Source organism: Antechinus flavipes, chromosome 1, assembly GCF_016432865.1.
Source record: "Antechinus flavipes isolate AdamAnt ecotype Samford, QLD, Australia chromosome 1, AdamAnt_v2, whole genome shotgun sequence".
Lineage (NCBI taxonomy): Eukaryota > Metazoa > Chordata > Mammalia > Dasyuromorphia > Dasyuridae > Antechinus > Antechinus flavipes.
Window position 1 is genome coordinate 60,233,161 of NC_067398.1, and position 21,735 is coordinate 60,254,895.

A 21,735-nucleotide genomic window follows, 5' to 3' on the forward strand; every position below is an offset into this window, starting at 1 on the left:
TATGGGGAAGTACTTAGGACTGGGATTATTTAGCATAGAACAGAGGAAATTCAGAAAGACATAATTATGACCTGGGAGTCATAGACCAGAGGTCATAAATTATATTCTATTAGAGATATAAGGAACATTAGAAGTCATTTAGTCCAACTTCATTTTACAGATGAGGAAGAAAAGATATGTAGCTCGCTGTTTGCAATTACAATCATAGGGCACAGACAGGGCTGGGACTCCAATGCAAGTCTTGATTCCAAAGTCCAATTCATTTACCACTGTGCCAAGCTGCTTCTCAGAAAATCTGTGTATTTTGTGTATGTGTGTATACATACTCCCAGCCATGAACAAAAATGTTTCAAATAATAAAAAATATCTCCTGATTAGAAACATCATGACTTAAGAAGAAAGAGAATTAGTGTCAGTGGCAGAAAAATCTCTGACACATACCTACTGCTCAGAGTCCCAGAAACTCTCAAAAACTACAAGTTTCAGAGCAAGATTACACCGGGGACCATGGGAAATAGACCAAGGGCTGGAGGTAACTCCAGAGCCTACCTTGTCCAACCTCCTGATTTACAGATAAGGGAACCGAGGCCCAGGAAGGCGATAAGTGCTTTGATGAAGGTACAATAAGAACCAGAGAGAGTGGGACTTAAAAATAGGTCCTAACTTCAAAGTTATTGCTAACTGAGTTGCACGAGTTGGGGGAGTTTCATATTTCACAATTCAAAAGGCAAGAATCCTCCTTCCCATCCCCCCAAAAAAGAATCCAATAAACAACATTACAAAATGTAAGCTGGTAGGGTTTTGCTACCTATTCCATGGTTAAATTCCTTCTTGCAGGAGAAAACAATTTCAAGGGGGGAATCTAATTGTTTCCTTCCAGCTCTGACATTCTACATTCTAAAGCCCTTTCCAATGCTGACATTCTATGTTCTATTAATCTTGTGATGGTTGTTTCTACTGACTGTCACTCAGTCTGAATTCATGCATTAGATCCCTTTCAATTGGACAGCTGTATAAATTTTTCTGGGGGATTTTGGAGGGATATAGGCAGTGAAAAAATGCAGAGGAACAAAATGCTACCCGGGGAAGGAAGGCTAGGTGAGGTACTTGGGAAGCCTCAAAGGGAGAAGGAGAGGGGGCCCCAGACCAATGCTAAGAAATGTCCAGTTTTGGCAAGCAATCAATCCCTAATGGACTGGTACCCTCCTGGAGACCCCTGGGTAGCGTACCAGCCTTTTATGGGTTTCTTCTTCAGGACACTCCTGACCACCATCCCTGCTGCTTACCTGTTCTCCCAAGGATTTGCAGGTCACTCGGATCCAATGCTGCAGGTAGTTCCGGGATGCAGGGGGACCAAATAGGGACAGACCGATGCTTTCAGTGTCTTCTGAGGTAATGTTCCGGAAGAATTTGGAAGGCTCTAGAACCCAAGGCTTAGGACCCCCTTCAAACAACATCTCTTTGGAAGAACCCAGAGTCACTAAAGCCACAGAAGAAGGATCAATAGTCTGAAAAGGAAATCAATGATAAAAATAAGTTTTCTATGGGAAGAATCTAGAACAGCAGGGATCATAATGGAACCCCTCATTTTACAGATGGAGAAACTAAAGTCTGAAGCTCGAAAATGTTTGGTAACATAGGTAGAAAGTGACAGAATGAGGATTTAAAGCAGGACCTTTGACCTTAAATCTAATCTTCCTTCTAGTGTATCCTCCAATTATAATGATTTGAAAGCACCTGGAAAATTACAAGCTGTTGCATTGACCCAAACATGTCCAGAACTGAACTCGTTATCCTTATTCCCAAACTCTTACTTCTTCCTAAGTTCCCTGTTATTGTTGAAGGCACCATCATTCTCCCACTCACCCGGAATCAAGACTCAACTCTTCATTCTTTCTCAATCCCCATATTCAAACTGTTATCAATTCCTGTTAATTTTATTTTTGCAATATCTCTTGAATATGCCGCCTTCCTCCTGTGTCATTGCCACCATCTTCATTATCCCTCTCCTAAACTATTGAAATAACTTGTTGGATATAGTCTGTACTCTACTCAGCTGTCAAACCAATTGTTCTAAAACACAGATTTCACCATCTCTGTCATTTCTAGAATCAGATATAAAATCTTAGGTTTGGCATTTAAAAACCCTTTAAAACCAATCCCTCCCCTTCCTCTTCCAGACTTCTTATAACTTACTTCCTGTCCTCCCTTCCATTCCTCTTCCTTTCTCTTAAGGCTAATGCCATCTGCTTGATTATCTCCAAATTATCCCGTATTTCTTATATATATAGCTTGCTTGTACATAATTGTCTTATGATTCTCTCTTCCATAGGACTAAGAGTCCCTTTAAGGCAAGGCTTGTTTCTGCCAAATTTTTTTTATTCCAGAGCTTGGCACAGTACTTGGCAAAGAGATGCTTTATAAATATTTGCTGACTTGAGTGACTTATAGATATATTACTATAGATGCAATAAGGCTTAATGGATAGTGTGGGTCTTTTGAGTAAAGAAGAAATTAACCTCACTTAGCACTTATGAGTTATGTACTCCCAAGTCCCTGAATTCCTCTTGTCTTCAGGTAACTTTCTAAAACTGTAGTTGATAGGTTAGTTGATAGGTTAGACAATCTGTGTGGCTAGAAGGAGTTTCCTCACCCACAAAATGGAAAAGGTCTCCTCCAGTTGAATATAAGTACCAGGGCCTACCTGATGCTTAATAAATGCTTGTTGATTGATACAGACATATTTTTGTTATCACAACTCTAATTACCATAAATGATGTAGAGAAGGGACTGAGCTCCGGGATAAATGGCTCCAACAGCAAAAAGCATTAGGATTGCAGATTACACATTGAGAGACAGCAAGTATTAGAAACCTCCATGTGATTCACACCATCACACACAGGAAAGATACACACTTCCCTGCCAGTCAACAGTGAGAAGCTACTACTTGGTGGGCAGGGATGCAGATAGGTGATGGGCAAGAGGCTCTCAAAGTGGGGCAAGGAAAACCCCCAAAACGCTGCCTTTTAGTGTGCAGCCACATTGCTTGCAAAGGGTAAAGCATCACACTGTCCCCCTAGGAAGTTCTGGGTAGAGATTCTATTCATGAAAAAGACAACGCAGGCTCTCTTTGTCCCAAGATTCTCCCTTTCAATAACCGGGTGAGAAAGGTTTAAGAACATCTATTTCCCCAGGGGTGTCGTATGGGTGAAATGAGATATTAGTAAAATGCAAACCCTAAAGCATTATATAAATGGTAATTGTTCTAATTGTGTTGTTGTTATTATTATTACCGTAGCAGCTGACACCATCTCCATACACAGATGTAGACTCCATCTCATGGAGGTTCTTGGCCAAAGTTACACAAGGAGGCAGGTTGAGAGCTCAGGTCTCCTGATTCTCACTGCAGTGACTTTAGCCAAGCATACACCGAAGGGCTCCTATAAATAATGAGTTCCTTTCCTTCATCTGAGTGTTTGCTTACACATCATTAGCTACCTGGCTGTGAGCCCAAGAGGGCAAAGGAAGATAGAGCTAAAAAATAATAATTCCTTGTGTTGATATGGTCCTCTGCAATTCACAGAGTACTTTCAATAAATTTTTTCATCTGACCTTCACCACAATTCTGTCAAATGGCTTAAAGGTTAGAAACGTTGCCTCTGATGCAGTAGAATGATGCACTACGTTCTAACCCCATTTCTGTCACTAATCCACTTTTTTCTTTGCCTCAGTTTTCTTTCCTGCAACATTTGAATTAAAATGATCTGCAAGGTCACTTAAAGATCTGCAATTCTGTCTATTTCAAAAAAATGCAATATTACAGATTATAATACTAAGTAATGGGGCTCAAGGTTTGTAGAATCATAGATTTAGAGTTGGAGGAGGCATAGAGGCCATCCATTTGTCCTAGGACACCCAGGGATTGAGTAAAAAAAAAACCTAGGAAACTGAATCTAAATTTCCTGACTACTGAATACTCTGAGAGCTTCCAACAGACCAGCCACATCGTAATTTTTTAATCTTTAAATAATGCATTATGCACTTAATTTTCAGCAGAGCCAAATCAACACACATTTACAACTATTTGCACCTAAAAATGAATTTCTCCATACAATATGTCCATAACAGCTTGTTTGGGGCTCCTTCTGTATCTCTTCCTTTCTCTGTTTACTTCATTGTTTTCTGAAATAGTGTAATCTTCAACCTCAGAACAAACACCTAAAAAGCTGGGATTTGTGTGGGTGGTTCTGAGTGCTGGGTACTAGGAAAGCTACTTAGAAAGAAAGCGTATAATCCCCTAAAGGATAGTTACTGAAAGACAGGCAACTCTGAAACAAAGTCATTTTAAAGTTTGGTTTGTTCTTTCCCCTACTCCAGCAAGGTGTGTGCTGGACAGATGTCACACTCATTTTAATGACTCTAAGTCGAGAGTGTCTAATTGCATAATTTGATAAATGATAACAGAAATCATAGTGGAAAGGGATATTCCAGAGGCCATCTTACTCTTAACCGTCCTTTCACAAAGTATGGATTCTGCAACATAAGTAGTGAGTTTCTGAACAAATATCTGCAGTGATGGGGATCCCCAAAACTTCTGGGGTGGCCTAGCTCACTTTTGGACAGCTCTGTTAATTAGCTGTCCAGCCTAAATCTCTATTTAACTTTCATTCATTAACCTTAATGTTGCTCTCTTGGATTCCCTGGCTTCCTTCAAGATTCAAATTAAATCCTATCCTCTCCAAGAGTTTTTCCCCTATTCTTCTCCTTGCCCTCACACCTCCGCCTTGAGTCTGAAACTACCTTCGTTATACTGTATGTATTTTGTATGAATACAGCTATCAGCATGTAGTCTCTCCCTTTAGAATGGGAGGGCCCTGAGGGGCAGAGACCATGTGGTTTTTGCCTTAGCATAATGCTAGTCGCACAGTAAGGGCTTAATAAGTGACACTCGTTTTATTGAACCACAACAGATCCCATATAAAAAATGAGTTGTGTTGAAGTTAGCTTTTGTATACTCAATGGAAACTAAGGCCTATTGATTAAATTATTAGTGTAAACAAGACCATAGGGAGAATATTTAAGTTGCCTAAGAGGAAAAAAAAATTTTTTTCAATTTCAACATTGAAAAGAATTTCAATTTTAAAGCTCTTAAAACCAATTTAGCAGCATCCATCTGCAAATAATTAATGGGAGTGTGATGGTAAAGTAATAAAGCTTTTAAAAAGCAATATCTGAATTTATACACATAAATTGTATATATATCATCTTGGGAAGCTATACATTTAATCAATGACTGTTGCTATTCAAAGCATCTTCAGGGGAATCGTTTCCAAAACTCAAATTCTGAAGTATCACAAAAATCAGTTTTAATACACTTTAATCACAATTCATTTTAAAAAAGAAAACTCCCTGTCCTATAACTAGCTGGTTTTGCACTCAAGCCAAGACAACCGTGGCATCCTTGCAAGACTAGACACATATCATATATTTCTCTGTTGCATTCAGCTTTACTCATCTGAAGAAAGTTTTTCATTTGTCTCACTCTTATTTCAGCACTGCCAAATCCCTATCTCTCCATGGGATCATCCATCTTGTTCATAGGACTTGACTCTCAATAAGTTTAGACTGATTCCCAAAATCTCATCTCCTACATCAAAGAATGAAGACTTAAAGACATTTGAAGGGAAGATCAGAAAGCATTTCCAAAAGAGAAATATTCTGAGCCACAGGAAGGCTTCCTGGAATAAGTAGATATGGGAGACTATTCTGAAAGGGAATAACATTTATTTGCATGTTGAAATGTTGGTCTCTTAATTTTAAAAAGTCTCATTATATTAAGTTAAACTTCAAATTATTCACTGTAAACTATTCATTAGTCTTTTGGCTAAAATCACTGTATATACTTTGAATGTAATAAAGCTCATTTCCTTCTTTAAAAATTCACTAATCCAGACTTTTTATGAATTTAGGCTGACATTCCCTGCAGCTATATTGAATTTATAAGATTTTGTAAATTTTTCAATCTTCTCTAGTCTTCGGCAACAGTCAGGCTTAATTAGGTGATGGGACATCTGGGTGCTGCTCCCATTTGGAAGTCAGGTGCTCTGAGAAGAAGTAAGGGAAGTGTGCTCATCTTGCTGTCTTTGACTCCATCAGCTGAGTTTAATGGATGAAAGTTACTATGGTCAGTTTAAGTCCCGATCTGGCTGCCTTTGGCATGTCTTCTTAGGCAAAGAGCTTGGAATGCACGTATGGGCCCAGAAAAGAGAAACTTGTTCCCGAGACCTCGGGCTGTTTGTTGTCTGTCACCCAGTCACTGGGCGGAGGATGATTTGTGTAGCTTCTTACACAATACAGGGTCAAGTCACCCAAGTACACCTGGGCTGTCATGCCTAATGCAGATGGCTGGAAACATCACAGAATTACTGCGGGCAGCTCCCATTAATTCACCTGGCATTAGGACACTAGACAGAATTTCTCAGAAGCAGATATTTGGAGGCTGAGACAAATTAACATAATTATAGGGGACAGCACGGTGGAGGGAACACGAGATTTGTGGTCAAAAGCTCCACATCTGAATCTGGGACCTGCTGCTACTCATCTAATTTTAAGGATGTCACATCACCTTCCTAGGCCTCAGTTTCCATGTTTTTAAAATAAGACAGTTGGGAGCAACATTATCTCCAAGATTATGAAATATCTGCTGAGAACTCGAGGGATTACACATCTATCCAACAGAAAAAGATGAAAAAATAATTAAAAGAGGCTTAGTTATTGAGGAGTATTGTCTCTTTAGGGGGTTTAAAACACAAGTTACAAGGGAGGCATTTGGAGGAAGAATATTGAGAACTCCAAGAGTGAGCTTCCTTCTTGAAGCGTGAGTAGACGTGGGAGGATACTGTGAAGGGGTTGCACTCTCCTTTTTTCAATAACAGGAAGGTTCCTGGACTACTAAAATCCAATGAGTCACAGTCTCTAACCTGGCCGTCATCTTGGTATTGGATACAGATTGGAATGTAAGGGAGAGAGACAAGGAATACGAGGCATATAAAATAAATGAATAAAGACAAATCCCTGGTATTAGTTGAGAAGGAACTCGTTCTACTGGAAATTTTCAGTTTTGGACAAATTAAGATTTTGCTTTAAACAGAAAGCATAGTATAAGGGTATGTGAGAACAGGTGTATGTTATTTACCTCTGTGTCTCTCTCAGCACCTACAATAATTCATTTTAATTGTGAAGCTGGGCTCACCTTCAGCGGGAGGTAGGCAGCGATGGTGATCTTGGCACTCAGGTGAATGTGACCGTGCTTATAACTCACGAGGAGCGTGGTGTAGCCCTGGATTTCGGCTCTGACCCGGACACCACTGCAGTAATTTGACCCCGGCTTAAGCCTCCCTGCCAGAAAGAACAAATACAAAGTTGAGAATAGACTTTTCTTTCAGGCAGGGGCGAAGGAGAAGGTTGTGGGTTTTGTGAGGGAAGAGGGACTCTCAAGCGTGCTGTGCTTGCACACAATCAGATTTCCTTTAGAAACACTTTGGTTCTATTACAGTTTCACCCTGTGGCTACAGAAATTAATATAGTGAAGAATGAAAACAAAAATTCCCTAATGCCAGGGGATGGGAGGAGGATGTAGAGCAGGGCGCGGATAAGAAAATGGCTGGTGATGCTTCTTATCAAAGGAAAACACGAAGAAAATGCTGTTATAACTGGGAAGAAAATGGGCCAGCAAAATCCACGTGCTCATTTCCATAATTCTGGAGGCAGGTGTGATGGGAAAAGCATGTGTTCAAGCTAGGTCTGGCACTGAGAGGTTTCAGCTCTGATGTCTCCAAGCCCAGGGTTCCATGCAAATAGTGTACTTGGCAAGGTTCAGAGAGGAAGAGGGAGAGGAAGAAAAGAAGAAAAGGAAGGGGGCAGAAGAGGCTGAGGGGATAGAGATGGAAGAGGATAGAAAGGAATAAGGGAAGAAATAGAGACACACAAAGAGAGAGATAGAAAGTCAGAGACAGAGTCAGAAAGAGACAAAAACAGAGAGAGACACTGAGACAAAGAGACACATAGACACAGAAGGAGAGAGGGGGAGAGAAAGAGACAGACAGAGGCAGAGAGAGAGAGAGATGAAGACAGAGAGAGAGAGAGAGTCAGAAAGAGACAAAAACAGAGAGAGACACTGAGACAAAGAGACACACAGACACAGAAAGAGAGAGGGGGAGAGAAAGAGACAGAGGGAGAAAAAAAAAGAGAGACAGACAGAAGCAGAGAGAGAAAGAGATGAAGGCAGAGAGACAAAGAGAGAGAGAGAGAGATACATGGAGAGATGCAGAAAGACATACAGAAACAGAAAGACAAAGAAAGATAGCAACAAAGAAAAGGAGACAGACAAACAGAAAGAGATAGATACAAAGAGAGGGAGAGAGTAGCCTATTGGAGAAATTAAATTCTGTTCCAGGCCCCAGGTTGAATAATTGTAAGACATTTAAGTAGGTCTAGAATTTTCCTCATTTGGGTGGGTGTTCAGTTTCAAGGCTTGAAATCACCAAGAGAGCTCCTAAAACTCAGCTTTTATTAGATATGGGAACTTAAACTACTTTGCCTGTCTTTATTTGAGGTCTAGCACACAGGAATTCCTAAGTAATCTGATTTGAGCACTTGGAAGTAATGATGATAACAGTAATTTATGATAACAAAGCATTCCCCATATTTTACAATCTAATTATCATTGTCCCCATTTTGCTTTGATATTTCCAGAGTCATCATTTTATTGATATGAGTACTTTTTCCATCAATGACAACAGCAATGATGACAGTTCCCATTGATATAGCATTTAAAAAATGTAATTCTATTTTTTTCAATTAAATGTTCATGGTGGCTCCTGGATATTGACAGCTACATAAAAAGGAATCTCGGCGCTATATGCAGCTGAAATCTTCCACCTGAGCAGAAATCTTCCACCTGAACAAGCTGAATGATTTCCTCTTTGAGACATGAACCTGCTAGAGTAATCTAGCCACAACTCCTCTGTCTAGAAACCTTGTAATTTTGCACTGCCCTTAATCCAGACACATAACTCTTAGCATGTAGAGTCTCTTCTCCCTAAAACATTAAAGGCAAACTCCCTTTGAGACCGGTTTTAAGCTAGTATTATGACAGTATTCTCTCTTCTGCCCAATAAAATGTACTGTCTCCAGTTCTAAAATGGTTATCTTCCTGGAGATATTTAAATTTAATAAATTTCGATTTCTCCTAGGCAGCTCAGAAAGCACACAAAGCCATCCTCAAGGGAGAGACAGTAATATAGTTTGCTTGTGTTCCTCAGAAACACGGTGTTGTTTTTCCATGTCATTCTAAATTAAAACAGCTCTACAAGCAATTGGAAACACAAAACAGAATGCTCAATCCTTTCTTTGCTGAAGGCAGGAGGAAGGTATATGCTCTGTGGCTTTAAGGTAGGAAACAGGAAAATGTGGACTCAGAGTTCTTCTGCAGATCCAGTATCTTCCAAGAAAAGAATCACTTTGCATAGTTTCTAGTACAATGGAGGAGGCACAATGGCTCTGGAACCAGAGACCTAGTTTTTTGTCCTTTCACTGATGTGAACTACCTGTGTGACTTAGGCAGGTATCTAACCACCTTTTTAGCCACAGTTTCCTCATCCATAAAATTCAGGGGTCGGACAAGACAACCTCTAAAGACCCTTTGAGCTCTACAGCTATGATCTTATGATTCTAAGTATTTAAACTGAAATATCACTACCTGGTTCCTTTAAGGTTAAAGTTTGGAAGGATGTGGGACTATGAATAAAGAGCTCTGGGATTACAAAGGAAAGAAATAAGCATTTATTATTCAGGTACTGCGCTTAGCATAGCATTTAAAGTGTTATCTCATTTGAACTTCACAACAGCCCTGGAAGGTAGGTGCTGTTATTATTTCCATTTTACGGGTGTGGAAAGTAAGGCAGAGAGACAGAGAGACAGATAGAGAGACAGAGGGATAGAGAAAGATTAAGTGATGTGCCCAAGGTCACAGTTAGCAAATGTCTGAGACTTGAACTCTAGTCCTTCTGACTCTAAGTCCAGAGCTCTAACCATTGTACCACTGAGATGCTGCTAGGTTTTGATTGTCATTTCTTCCTGTCTCTGGGTATCAGCAAGAAGAAGAATGATATAGCAAGGGAAAAAAAAAAACACAATTAGCCCTTAAGTCAGAGCATCAGTATTCAAATTCCATCCCAGAATAAATCATTTGATCTCCCTGGGTCTTCTGAATACAATAAAAGGATTGGACTAAATCATTTGAAGGTTCTTTCAACTCTCAAATTCTATGATTCTTATTTGAAGGGAAGACCAAATGCATTATCTACTATCAAACTATATTATGAAAAACAATAGAAATTATGAGCTAGTGAAAGCTTGAGGGAAACTGAACACACTATCATTCTGGTTACAGTATGCACCAAGCCCATAAGTCTCTGAGTCAGCTCATATTTATCAACTATCTGTAAATGTAGAGTTTATCACAGGCAAATGATGCAGAACCACCCTCAAAATGATTCTGCCCTTCCCTGGGAGAAAAAGGATATGCAGAAGGACTTCAATGGCCAGTTTTGTGTTCTGAGGAACCAGCCAGCTAATCTCCATGTTCCCAGGCTGCCAACCCTATGACAGAGCACTTTCGGTGTTCCACTTTCAACCTAATTGCTTACTTTTCCCCAACAAACTCAAATATTTATTAATTCCTATTAGATACAAGGTCTCATGTTAAGCATTCTTGAGGATAATAAAGATAAAACATATATATCTTCCTTGTAACAGCTCAGCATAGTGTTTAAGAAGGGGAGAAAATAGGAGGAGAAGGACAGGTACACAGAAAAATATTATATAAATCAGAATATGCTAAGTGCAGAATAGGAATGAACAAGATATTGTGAAAATCCAGGTGATTCAGAGATTACTTCCTGCTAAGGAGATCCTGGAAAGCGTACTGGAGAAGATGCTGCCATTTTGCTTGTGTTATTTTTTTTTAGTTATTTTATTGGGATGGGTAGTAATGCAAAAATATAAGAGCATCAATAAAATGGCATTTTAACAAAGAATATTAGAAAAGGAAATCCAGAAAGGCACACAAAAATAAGTAGTGCTTCAAATGGGTTAAATATGTGCTCATTTTCTTAAAACTATATTATGTAATAGAAGCCCACAGTTTCCATATACAATTTTCTCTCCTTCTTCATCTTTGAAATATTCATGGATTTTCATATTGACAGGCATCCAATTGACAATAGGTTTATATATTGAATCTTGGGGAATAGAAGGAATAAGGATGGGAAATGGCAAGCAGGGAACAACCTAGGATGTAACCTCTCTGAGAAACACAGAAATTCAGTGGGAATCAGGTGGGCTCTGGAGATAAAACCATAATGATGCTTTTAGAAAGCTGGAGTTTAATATGTTGGGTCTTCCCCTTCCACTGAGACATGTCTGTCAATAAGTCTCAAATGGGAATAGACAGGGAGCCATTGAAAGATTCTGATTAGCAGATTGATGTGAAAAATGGTGGAAAGATTACTCCAATAATATTTTCAGAATGGATTAAATAGATGGAGAGAGATTTGAGAGAAGAAAACTAGAGAGATTTACTACACCAAAAGAGGCTTTCTTCATTAGGGGTTATTACTACATCAAAGAGATTTTCTAAAAAGACAATCTTGGAAAAAAAGGAGCAAACATAAGCACATTTTGTTACTTTACTAAATTCAATATACCCCATTTTGATGTGCTGAGTTCATAGCATCTGCAACCATTAAATAACCAGACTCCTGAGCAGAATACTACAAGGGCAACAATGATATAGCCAACTCATTTGCTGACTGCTGATGGACATTAGCCAGTTGTAGAAATTTAGTCACAATAAGCATGCATTCTACTTTATATAATTAATTTTCTGATTGAGAAGAAAGGCTCCCTGTAATTCTCACACTGCCTGCAAATATCCCTGTTGATTGGTACAAACATACACACACACAGTGACCTTCCAGGAAAGGTACTCCAGGGGATGGGTACAGCTGCTTCCCAGCTACTGCAAATACTTAGTGTCCTAGTCTTGGCAACAAAATTGGTCTTCAATGATTGCAGGCACATTAACTGTACCCCCAAAGGCAGGTGGGACATTTTGAGTGCCAACAGCTAATGTGACAGTGGTAGCAACAGCTGGAGAAGAGGTGTAGGAGGAAAAATGCTGATAAGCAGTCACTATTAGGCAGATGGTATCCTATCCTTAAACAGAGAAGGTGGCTTTTCTGATAATAAAAACAGAGTTTTCTCCCTTTTTCCAGGAAAACAAGGAAGGACTAGAAAAAAGCACATCAGAAACTGGGGCTCCATTTGGGTTAGCGACTAGCCCCAAGTACTCTAAAACTGTCTCAGATTTGATCACTGTACCAATCAGTGAACATGAATTAAGCAGCACTGGCTTTCCAACAGTGTTGGGCCATGTAAATGTCAGGAGGAAGCCAGACAAAGAGTAAGATGGCTAAATTGTATGGGTATTGCTTGTAATCTAGCTTGTACCAGTTATAGATAAATATTTAGCTCATTCGCCAGGACCCAAAATACAGGGAGATTATGGCAATGTTAAACATCTGTGCTGGCAAAGGAAAAACTTTTATCCCAAACATACTTTTTTTAAAATTAAAGCTTTTTATTTTCAAAATGTGCGCATAGATAATTTTCAACATTTACCCTTGCAAAACCTTGTGTTCCAATTTTTTTCTCCCTTCTTTCCCTTCCCTCTCTTCTCTAGATTTCAAGTAATCCAATATATGTTAAAAATCTGTAATTCTTCTACACATATTTCTATATTTATCATGTTGCACAAGAAAAATCAGATCAAAAAGAGAAAAAAATGAGAAAGAAAACAAAATGCAAGCAAACACTAACAAAAATGTGAAAATACTATATTGTGAACCATTCTCAGTCCCCACAGTCCTCTCTCTGAGTGCAGATGGCTCTCTCCATCACAAGACCATTGGAACGGGCCTAAATCACCTCCCTGCCCAGCATACTTTTAAATTTAATCTGCATAATTTTATGCTTTTAAGTCCAGAAATCAACAAAAGTAGTAATTACTGATTTAATAATGGCTCTCACAAGGCTTGGAGTTCGGTCTAGCACATCCCTGCCAATATCTAAAATGGAAGTGAAGTTGAGAAAGAAGAGACAAGCCCTGTATTCTCAAGGTCTCCTTCAGCAAGAACTCTGGATTTTGAGTCAGAGAACCCAGCTTTGAGTTCTAGTCCTGTGGTTTGCTGACCCAGAGTAAAGGACGTCATCAGAGAAATATATGATTGAAAAGAAATAGGCTGGTTACATGGTGGGAGCAAAGAATAATGGATGGATAGACTATCTTCTTCTCTGGTAGCCTCACAATGTCAGGAGAAAATAACCAAGTCTCTGAGCAGACAGGATGGACCCTACGGTGTATCTATGGGAGGAAGTAGTTGAGAATCACCTAGGATAAGGGTGGGTTGTGATTGTTGCTGTTGATGGGCACAGCCACATGGATCAGATCACAGATCCTGTTGGATATCTGGAAAAGTACAGTTCTCTACCATCCTTTCCCCAACCCCACACAATTAATACTTTATTATCAGGAAAATGACACTGAATGAATATTCTTGCTTAGTCCTCCCAATCCCAAGAACTTCTTGGCTTACCTGGGAGTGGCTGGAACACCCCATGATTCTCCACATCCACCATCAGATCAAAGTGTGAACAGTCACTCAGAGTGACCACCTCATTAACCTCCCCTGGCATGAGACCATTGATCCTCAGGGGAAGCTCCAGGGTTTGGCCCACTCGAGCTTCTACCTGGCAGGGTATGAACTCCATGCTGCTGGGCTCTATTACATATACCTGAGAAGGAGACACAAAGGGCAGAACTATGACCTGGGTACCGAGTAGCATGAGGACTACTCTTTCAAGAGCATGAAATCTACCATGAATTCCCTTCTTCGCAATGTCCTACACTCCTCTTTTCCCTTTCTGCAATCCCAAACCCTTGTGCCCATTGTCCTTATTGTGACATTCAGGGTGACTCCATGAACAGGTTCTCTCCCCACCAGTCCTCCATTAGAGTTGAATATTTCTACCTCCTTTCCATAGGGACACTAAGATCTCAAGTGGAAGTAAGTTAATAATTCATTCACAAAATGTGTAAGTCTTTCATAGTATTGTTTAAAATCATGAATATCCAATCTAGAAGTCATCTTTTGCAAAGCAAGTGTTCAAGAAATTAATATTACCATAAAGAAGTGTGAAGAAAGACTAGGGTTCTGGTTTCTCAAAAACAAAGTTTGTGACTTTGGTCAAATCACTTAAACTTATCTGGGTTACCCTTTCTTTGGTTGTAAAATGAAGGACTTGGTTCCAAGTTGAGTTCCAAGGCTGAGTAGCACAGTTGTTAGAATGTGGGATTTGATGTCAAGAAGAACAGAATTCAAATCCAGACTTATACATTTGTAAAAATGGAGATAAAAATGGAAGTTGCCTTCATCATGAGGATAAAATGAGACAATATTTGTAAAGCATTTTGTAAATCTTAAAGCATCATATGAATGCTAGTTATTATCTTAATAATTATTACTTTATTATTATTAATGTTATTACTTTGATTTCTGACATTCTATTACTACCTACCCTTATATTGTTGTTATAAGAAATGTGATCTGTGAAGAACAAAAGGTTATGCAAGTAATTTAATTTGTGTCTTAGTTGCTTCGGCTATAAAATGAGAGCCTGGGACAAGATAATCTTCATGGTCTCATCCAAGAACTTAATTCTAAAATGAAGAGCTTTGACACCAATTCTTAGTCATCAGGTGGTTGTAACTCTTCATGACATTGCATCTGCTCTGAGACGTTTACTTCTAGTATCTATATTTTGAAAAATCATCTATCCAGTGGGTTCAAGAAACTGATGAGCCAAAGGATAAAGTCAAACAATAAAATAAATTTACATCCTATTTTTGACTTTCTTAAACATTTGGTAATTAGGCCATTAGATAATAATAACATCACATTTATATAGCACTTTCTTGCTCATAACTCAGTAAAGCATCTAGGGCAGACATTATGATTCTATTTTAGAGATGACATAATTGAGTTGCAAGGAAGTTAAATGACTCAATAGGTCATCCCAGATCTCACTCATGGCAGATCCAGGCCTGAAGCCAAGTCTTCTACCTCTCATACGCAGGTTCTCCCCATTATATCACACTGTTGTTTTTTATGGTTTTGTGTTGAAAATTTTTTACTATCAGATCCTGACTGCTTGTATTTCTTCCTTATTTATCCCCATGGATAGGTGTTGGCCACTAGTGGGTGTTTCATCAATGAATTGAAAATTGAGGTCAGCAGATCAGGCTTCAAAACGTAGTCCAAACAGAGCAAATCCTGCTGCACATATGAACTGTTATTTAGCATCCCCCAAAATGCTCAAGTATGTAAAGCTAAACTGATCTGACTAGCCAGTCAGGGAAGAATCCTCTGGGATTTGTTGCACAGCCAAAGAAATATTCATATGGAACGGAGTCTTTAAATGGAAACAAGAAGCCTATACTAATCATTAGCTCCTCCCCACAATGGCAAACACAGTACCTTGTATGTAGTAATTGATAGAATTTCAAATTATAGAGACTAAGACCTGAAAAGGACTTCTGTGGCCATCCAAGTGACTTCTTCTTTTTACAGATAAGGAAATTAAAGCCTGGAGGTGGAGTTCCCTCAACATCAGAATATCAGAAGCAAAATATGGATCCAAGTTCTCTGACTAAAGAATCAATGAATGCTGCGTCCATTGAATGAATGAATCAAACGATGGCCTCTTGCTGGTAGCTCTTCAGCCACTGTTTAAAAACCAGCATTCTGCTGCCTCTATGTAGCTGAAAAACTCATGACTCTTTCTGCCTCTGAATTGCAAAAGATCTGCCACATCTCAGAGGATCGCCTGGACCTGTCGCCTCTCTCTAACATGAGCCCTCCCACCCTTTCATTTAAACAAAACTCCCCCAAATGCCCTGTGAACCGTGGGCCCGACACCCCCAGATGTCTGGCACAGAGAAGGGCCGTAGTAAGCGTTTGCCTGGATGGTGTAAAGTAGGAACGGCCCTCCTCAATCTGACCCGTCGGCAAGCCCCCTCCCCACAGAATCTGGATTCCGAGTCCCCGTGACCTCACCTTCATGTCTCCGTAATGTAAGGGGTTCTGCACGTCGTGCGCCTGGATCACACTGACCCCAATGTCACTGCTGGTGGTCATCACGCCCTTGACTGTGACCGTGGCTACTATGTGGCTCGATGAGGACCAGGTGAAATTTCCGCTCCCACCATGGGCCTAGGAAGGGAGAGAACGTCGGTGAGACGCGCTGACCTCTCTTTCCCAAGCACCTTGTGGCTCACGACCTGGGGCAGGTGCATCAGAGGAAGCTGCCAGAGTGGGGGAAATGAAGTTTGGAAACAGAGCCCAAGCCCTACATATCAAGAGTCCCTACTGAAGGAAACTCTTTCTCTCAGGGCAGAAGTTGGCAGACCCTCGGCTGGTCATCTGTTATTATTTCAGCTGCGGGCTGGTCCTGCCCTTCCCAGAATGAGACGCAAGGGCCCCACTCTGAGATATGGCCTACCTAGACACCTGCGATTTCTTATGCCCTGGCTCCTGTGATCAGGGCTGCAGAAGTCTGTCCCACATGAACTACCTCCCGCTCCTCCAAACTCGGGCTGCTGGACCAGACCCTCGGGCAGTGGAGGGTCCCGAGACTGCTGGACAAGGATGCTGGGGAAGCGGGACAAAGGGTCAGTGAAAATGACCCTTTATGCAGGGATGTGAAGAATGGATGGATGTTTGGTAAACAATAGCTATCTTTTTTGCGAAGTATATATAGAGAAGGTGAAAATTAGATGGAAACTCTTTCCATGGATGCAGACTATGTAATTGGTCTGTAAATTCTAGTCCTAGAGAATTGGCAGGGGCACTGATAAGTCACTTACCCCGTATAGGATCATAGTCAATATGTGTCACAGACAGAACTTTAACCCTCATCTTCCAGACTCAAAGACCAGTCTCTACCATGCTACCCACTTCTTAACCCCTTTAATGGAGGGAAATTACTTTTTTATTTATTATTTCATAGCTTTTTATTTACAAGTTATATGTATGGGTAATTTTACAACATTGACAATTGCCAAACCTTTTGTTCCAATTTTTCCCCTCCTTCTGGAGGGAAATTACTATATGTGAACTCTGTAAGGGCAGGAAATTTACCCTTGCATCTTCCTCAAGGATAAGCAAAGTGCAGTGTTCTATATAGGAATACACCCAGTTAAAAAATAAATGAATGAATTGCCAGATTTGGGACCCCTTGGATATGAACCACAACTATTTGTTTTGTTTTTGTATAAGGACCAAAGAGGACAAGTTAAGAAGCAAATTCATCAGAAGTCATAATCCTTCCCCCCCAATGCCTGATTCCATTTTTTGGGGAATGCTCTGAAGTAGGGAAGCCAGTTGTTGCTGGCACAGCAAACATAGGTGCCTTTCCTAAAGTAGAAAACAGCCATCCATCCTTGTCAGGCAGGCAAAAGAACACACTGGATAGAGGGAACTGCTGCCATTGATTTCCTCTTCTGCTAAAACTTTATCTGATTATGGAAAGAGGTGCTGTTGTCCCACTTCCTCCCTTTTCATCATAAAGATGAGCACAAGACGTTTGTGTTGGACCCAAAGATACATAACCCCTCTCTTGCCTGTAGTCCCTAAAAGAGATGGAACAACTTTTGGACCTGCTCAGCAGATCAGTCTCCATTTCCTTTTGCCATTTATTTAATTAAAAGCTGAATGTGATTTCAGGCAGGAAGGAAACTGACCCAATGGCTGGAGTCCCCAGAGAGACAAGGGCTGAAAGTGAGCAAGAGTCATCAGATTCTCTAACAATCACACCCCATTTTCACCCAGTTCAGTAACTATTCTGTTTCATGTGTCAGCTTAGACAGTGGGACAGTGAAGGGCAAACAGTGTCCAAGGCCATTAGGAATGGAAACACTGAGTTCAAGAAATCTGAAAAACCACGTGAGGGAACTTAATCCCAACCCAGGTTTTATCTTGGGGATTCTAATTCAGCCTTCCTCCTGCATTAGAACTTCTTTATTCCTCCTGAAAAGAAAAACAAAGCCGGACCATTGTCTAAAAGCTGTCTTTAAGAGTAGACAGTTACATATTGCCTTGCCATCTCTGTCTTACCCAGGTAGAGAAAACACATCTTTCATAAAATGGGTAAAGGAGGGTAAAAAAATCATTGGTTTAGAGAGCAATGACCAGAAGCAGATTTACTGGAAAAAACCAGTCTAAGCCAGCACTAAATTTTTCCTCAGGCAATTTCGAAAGTTCATTTCAAGTTCACCAGGATAGGTTGAAGACTAGGTGGGATGATAATATAACTTCCCTTCAAAAATATCCATGACAAACATATCTGTAGGAATTTTAGTGACACTTCCTCACTATGATTCAACATTAATCATTCTCTGTGGTTGATCTTTTTACCTTTATTGTGTATTGATAGGCTCCGGTTTTAGGCTGCCATGGAAAAGTCAGGATGCTCGGTGAAAGAGTGATGGGCACATAAATTTCAACTTCCTGTTGATTCCGGACAGGCACTGGTAAAGTGTGGACACCTCCATCCTACGATGGGAAAGCAGTAGTCACCATGGCAACTATTTCATCAGTACTGTCTTTCGAATTAATCATCTCCTTCTCACCTATTTTCTCTCCCCCAATCCCCAGAAATCAGAATGAGACACAGAAAGACTGAGGGAGAAGAGAGTCCTACAAATTAGCACATGACCAAATGACTATGGATGAAAAGCACACAATTCAATAAACTCTGATCCTATCATCTTCATTTTCCCAAGGACACATTTTAAAATGATACAGTGTCTATGAGGACAAGGGAAGCTATTGGGAACAGTTCCTAATGATGGAATTCTCTCCTTTTTCATGTCTGGTTCATACAAGATTCCTTCAAAGCACATTCTGGTTGCCACTTCCTACACTTGACCTGTAGTGTTCTCTCCGGTAGTTCAATATTCTCTCTCTGTGTCTCTGTCTCTTTCAGTGTCTCTTTGTCTCTCTCTATGTCTCTGTGTCTCTCTTCCTTTTTTATATGTTGTATTGATGTATCTGTGTCCATGTTGTAACCATCCCACAATAAAACTCTTTAAAGTTTATTATAAGCATACATGGAGAGCGTATCAACTTCCCTATCTCCTTGAAGGAAAAGGACAATTTCATTTTTTTTTTCAATCCCCTGCAATTAGAATAGTACCTTACACATAGTAAGCAATTAATAAATTATTGTGGAATCAAATGGAATCCTGTAAAATGCAGGTTTGGGGAAAATTATAGGAAAGAAGAAAAAAGGGGAAAAGTGGTCAATCTGTGCAAAATCCCTGACAATTATATAGTTTGGTGGAAAGTGTTACAGACTAGATAATGAATTTACATGAAAGAATGCAAGGAAAAACACCAAAAATTCCATTCTGGGAAAGAGGTTTTTTCCCACTATTCCTTATCATGAAAAGTAGTCCCATAATAGGCCAAGGATTGAACAGCAAAAAGCAAAGGTTTCCAGTGTTTCCCCATCTGCCCCTAATCCTACAAGGCTTACTCTTTGGGAAAAGGAGAAAAGAATACTAACTTTCATGATTTTTTCTGGACACCCTTACTTTCTTTCCCATTGAGGATGAAGATGAAAGGAGATAAAGGCAAAATGAAGGGTTCATTAGGACAGGCTTACCTGATCTACCACCGAAGTGAGGGCTGCATCTATCACAGTCTGTCCCTTTTTTATGGCCTTGACTTGATGGTATGAACCATTCTGGGAGGACTTAAGCACCTCAAAATACTCCCGAGGCAATGCTGTGTTAATTCTGATATTCTGGAAATCAAAATAGACAAGGTTAATAGTTCTCCATGACTGACCTATAAAAGAACAGCTAAAATACTTCCATAAAAAGAAACTTAAATCAAGGCCTCAGGAAATTTAATTTTAAAGAAGAAAAAATTGGTCTTTTTGATTCAATTGAATGGATAGATAGAAAAGAGCAACTTCTCTGAACAAATCAAAGACATATTTCTTTTCACTGGATATTAATGTCAAGGAAAGGAAGTAAAGCTATCAAAGAGATTACACAACTTTGGACCTAGAAAACTGGTTATTAAGATTCTAATTTTTGAAAAAATATACAGCAGAAATCATGTGGGAGAATTCTCCAATTCATCTGCCATTCCTATACAAAGTTACCAAACAAGTTACCAAAGTCAGAAAGTTAATGTGGTTAGTTGGTTGCTGTCTTTCACTCTCAAAGAGGATCAAAATAGCATCACTATGTTAAGAGTCGGGTTAGTGTGTCCAACTGTGGATGATCAGACCAACATGAGCTTGGAGTGCTCAGACACAGATAATCCCCATGAACATTTGGGTTGGATTCTCTAACTTTGCACATCTCACGTTTCTTCTGAGTTAATTCAGTTTTTAGAGCACAGCCCCTTCTCTGATAGGGCACGCCATGCTGGGCAGTCCTGTTCCAATGTCTCCCATGTCATAGAATCAATTCTAAAGTTATTAAGAAACATTTTTAAGTGTCCTTGCATTGCTTTTTCTGAGCATCTTGTGAGCATTTTGTCCTATTGAGTTCTCCATAAAATAGGCATTTGGTAAGAGTACATTTGGCATTCTAACAGTGTGGCCAGTCCAATGGAGATGTGCTCTGTGCAATAAAGTCTGAATGCTTGGAGGTCTAGTTTGAGAAAGGACCTCATCATCTGCTATCTTATTCTATCAAGATTCTAATTTACACACACACACACACACACACACACACACACACACACACACACGTTACCAAAGGCAGAAAGTTAATTAAACTTGGCACTGGCTACATAGAGGTTGACAGCCCAAGAGTCTACACCTGAATTGTTTACTGAGAAAACAACAAACGAAACAAAACACAATTTTTCAAGCATTCTGAGGTGCAGGAACAATAATTACACTCAAGAAGAGAAGAAAACATGGCAGTTAGCAAGAAACATCTCTTGTACTTTTAACTATTCTTCATTTCCCAAGGTCTTCAGCATTTCCCCCTTTCCATCTACATATAAAGATTAAATTCCAGTAACTGCCATATTTAACTTTAGGCAATGTGTACCTCTTTCAAATTTAAAGGCATTAGAATTAGGGTACTATGTATAAGCTAAAATCTCTACGGACCTGAGCACTATCAGGTAATTGTAAGTTTTCCTTAAGAATCTGACAAACTAATCAGTAGGTAGAGGATTTTGACATTAACCACTAAATTGGCCCCTTGGAAACCCTTCAAAACTCAAATGTTGCAGGGGGGGATGCTTAGATGCTTGCTGTATTCTGGTATGACTCCAAATTAGATCCAGGGCCATTGCAGGGAATCATTTCTTGGTATATACTTACATCCGATAAGTACACCTTGTTACTTGATTTATCATACACCTCAATGGTGATTTCATAAAATCGGCCAGTTTCAAGGACCCATCTGTCCCCAGGATGAATTGTGAAGCCTATAAAACATAGAAACAGAGCAACTTGCCCATTTACTTTACGGAGCAGAAGGTTGTCTATCATTAAATGTTCTTACTCAAGAGTTGTCCC

The 21,735-nt window shown here is 39.8% G+C and overlaps 1 protein-coding gene across 1 annotated transcript in view; it reads right to left on the reverse strand.

Annotated features, from left to right (window-relative positions):
- Positions 1 to 21,735, reverse strand: part of NUP210 (nucleoporin 210) — a 150,157-nt gene that overhangs the window by 68,090 nt on the left and 60,332 nt on the right. Inside the window, 7 exon segments of the mRNA XM_051983765.1 lie at positions 1,287 to 1,508; positions 7,253 to 7,398; positions 13,719 to 13,917; positions 16,239 to 16,394; positions 18,597 to 18,734; positions 19,849 to 19,989; positions 21,538 to 21,644. Of these exon segments, the coding sequence (XP_051839725.1) occupies positions 1,287 to 1,508; positions 7,253 to 7,398; positions 13,719 to 13,917; positions 16,239 to 16,394; positions 18,597 to 18,734; positions 19,849 to 19,989; positions 21,538 to 21,644 (1,109 nt within the window).